The sequence below is a fragment of the Buceros rhinoceros genome, unplaced genomic scaffold (genome assembly GCF_000710305.1).
Source record: "Buceros rhinoceros silvestris isolate BGI_N320 unplaced genomic scaffold, ASM71030v1 scaffold31003, whole genome shotgun sequence".
In the NCBI taxonomy this organism is placed as follows: domain Eukaryota; kingdom Metazoa; phylum Chordata; class Aves; order Bucerotiformes; family Bucerotidae; genus Buceros; species Buceros rhinoceros.
In genome coordinates, this window is record NW_010402341.1 from 5,776 (window position 1) to 9,042 (window position 3,267).

At 37.1% G+C, this 3,267-nt stretch overlaps 1 protein-coding gene across 1 annotated transcript in view; it reads left to right on the plus strand.

Annotated features, from left to right (window-relative positions):
• The window catches only part of PSMD12 (proteasome (prosome, macropain) 26S subunit, non-ATPase, 12), a gene marked incomplete at its 5' end in the record, with an annotated part of 7,188 nt that extends 4,128 nt beyond the window's left edge, over positions 1-3,060 (plus strand). Inside the window, 4 exons of the mRNA XM_010132617.1 lie at positions 20-132; positions 515-689; positions 1,189-1,266; positions 2,618-3,060. Of these exons, the coding sequence (XP_010130919.1) occupies positions 20-132; positions 515-689; positions 1,189-1,266; positions 2,618-2,827 (576 nt within the window). The remainder of the gene's footprint in view (positions 1-19; positions 133-514; positions 690-1,188; positions 1,267-2,617) is intronic.
• Between the last annotated feature and the right edge of the window lie 207 nt (positions 3,061-3,267).

The window sequence follows — 3,267 nt, forward strand, 5'->3', positions numbered from 1 at the left end:
ACTCTTTCCTCTCAAACAGGCACTGAAGAGCGTTGTTCTTTATGTTATTCTTTCACCATATGACAATGAACAATCTGATTTGGTGCACAGAATTAGTAGTGACAAAAAGCTAGAAGAAATCCCGAAGTATAAGTAAGTATTCTTCCTAATAAACAATTCTTTGGTTAAAAAAAAAAGTGTCTCTCAAAGTAGCTGTGCACGTGTAATCTGTTTATGCTGTGACTGCTGTAAGCATCTCCAAATTGAATGCTGGATGAAAAATACTGCAAGATTTCCATGAATGTGCAAGTTCTACATTAAAATAGATGTCTCTTTATAAGAGAAAGATATTTATTAGAAACAGTCTGATTTGAGCTGCCCCCGACAGTGGGAAGTATTAGAGTATATTAATGAAGACCAATGAATATTAATGGTAATAAAATTTAACATCTAAAATAATTTTCTTTGATCTATTTAAGTATGAAATGAGCCTTATTAATACGGGCTTGTAAATCAACTTTACTAAACCATTTAGAGACCTCTTAAAACTGTTTACCACCATGGAACTGATGCGATGGACTGCCCTAGTTGAAGAATATGGGAAAGAATTGAGAGAAGGCTCCCTTGACAGTCCTGCCACAGATGTTTTTGGCTGTACAGAGGAAGGGGAAAAGAGATGGAAAGATTTAAAGAACAGAGTTGTGGAACATGTAAGTATGGCCCTCTTTGAGCATTAGCTATGTATTCGGTGCCTCAACTAGACCTGCTTTTCGCTTGCTAGATTTTAGTTACAAAGAGAAAGGAAAAAAGTACGTAGTAAAGCAGGGGAGACAAGTTGCCATTTCTGTTGTATTTTCAGCATTTTCGTTGCTTGTATGTCTTTATTATAGATAGGTATTGGGCACAGCTGCTGGAAAAAAGAGCATGTTGCACTCGAATTCTGAGCAGAATAGAGCAGAAACTTGAAAGCCTTGCTTTGTATTAAATTCATAATTAGTTGATTTAATTACTTAATAATTTGCCATGTAGAGAGTTTTATACCTTTTACATGTAAAAACTGTTTGTTCACAACTCCCTCACGTACCTTATGCTGGTCTGCCCTTAGTGCTACAGCTCCTCATCTGCTTTTAACATTGACTTTTATATTTTTGTAGCCTGCTTCAATTACTTTTTGCATATAACCCTCTACTCTGAAAACTTTTATTCCAGAATATTAGAATAATGGCTAAATATTATACCAGAATTACAATGAAGAGAATGGCACAACTCCTGGATCTGTCCGTTGACGTAAGTGTGGCTGGGCTTATCCCCCTTTCATTAAGGGCATGAAAGTGTATGTGTGCATATGTTCATGGCACAAATACAAGTATTCAGCAGAGTGACGTTCTCTTTGAATTTGAGTTCTCCTTTTTAGCCTAAAAGGCTCTGTAAGGGATGGCATAGGTCATCACTGCATTGTTTTACAGACAATGCAGGAAGATGTAGCGTTGTAGAAGCACACTGCTTGGTACAAAACACTCAGGCTTTACACCTGTGTGTTTGTGAATGCTCACAGCTATAGTATCTGTTGTGTCTCTATATGTCTGCCTTTGTATGATCTGTGCAACTCCCCTGGCTTCGTCCTTAGTCTAATTCCCGTGTTTGTGTTACCAGGGCCTTTCAGCCCTTACAGGAAGAACTAAGTGTGCCATAGTGATAGACAGGGAGCATTAACCAAACTTGAGTTCTTTGGGCTCTTTTTATGAGCAGTAGTGTAAAAGTCTTTAGGGAATAGTAGTATTAATCTGAATATTTAATCTGAATATTTTACTAGTCATTAAGAATACCTGAGTGTATTTTCATGCCTTTATGGGAGTTAGAAAACTTTTTTAATCCAAGCAGAACTCTATGTCATGATGTCTGTGCCCATAAGGCAAAAAAAGCTGCTCTTAAAAAAATTCGTTTACATTCAAGATCTCATTTAAGTACTGGAGTTTCTTGTCTTGCTTTCAGTGTTAGAAAGTTCTTGTCAATGGGTGATTAGAACACTGAGGATGCAGGGCTTCTCACCTTTAAACGTCCCTGTTTATAGAAGGTTGTACTTCGGGAACATGGGGTGGAGTAATCTTCCTGTCATCCCCCTTTGTGTTTTCAAGAGCTTTCCAAAGAGACTCACACAACCTGGTGTGTTTTGAGTGCAAAGGAAAAGGCTTTACCCTACTGTCTTTTAAGTGAATCTGCTCTTTTCCACAAACTCGGAGTAAACCTTCTTTGACAGCGGTCAGTAATTCACATGGAGTTTGCTATGCCTTGCTTGTCAGACAGCTTGTTCTGATACCTGTGTAGCCAGGTACTCCAAAGTGTAAAGGTCTATTGGTGTAGTGTATTAAACTGTTAATTTCATTAAAGATAATCAGATATAGGTCAAATGGAAAAAATAAAAAGATCATGCTAGTACCTTGCAGTGCCAACATGTGTAATATTAAGTATTGTGTGTGTTTGGGTTTTTTTAAAAATCTTTTAATATTGCTACAGCTGTATTTCTGTTACGTATAAAGAAAATCTCGTTCCCTGTGCTTTAATGCTGTTTGGGAGGAATTGTAGATGTTTTGTAGATAAAAATGCTCTTTTTCTGACTTAGTGCTGTTTGTCTTTACAGGAATCGGAGGAGTTCCTGTCTAACCTAGTAGTTAATAAGACCATCTTTGCTAAAGTAGACAGGCTGGCAGGAATTATCAATTTTCAGAGGCCTAAGGACCCAAACAATATACTCAATGACTGGTCTCACAAGCTCAACTCACTAATGGCCCTAGTTAACAAAACCACACATCTCATTGCCAAAGAGGAGATGATACATAACCTGCAGTAAGGTGCCTCAATAATCTCAGCGCTTTTAAAGGCGGCGTTAAATCTTCATAATAGAGACTATTATTACAGTGTGTATATGGTTTGTTTTCTCCCTGTCAAGCCTTCCTGGTCTAAAATTTAGAACATAATTCTGAAATTCCTGTTGACAATTAAGTTCCCTCGATTACTCGTCCAGTTGTTTAAATGTTTTTGCTACAATTGGTGAAAGAACATAATAAAACTGTATTGCCTGTATAATGGTAGTCTTGCGATTTCTTCTTTTCCATGTGTACCTTTGTCTAACACACAATTCTGTGGTTATTTCACTCCAGGACTATTTTTGAGGCTGTGATTGAGAGGATAATACTGTAAATATTAAAATCCTAGGGTTTTACAGTAGCATGCATTGAGGTAACTTGTAATGATAATTTTGCAATGTTATGTCCAAATACTGTTTCACCG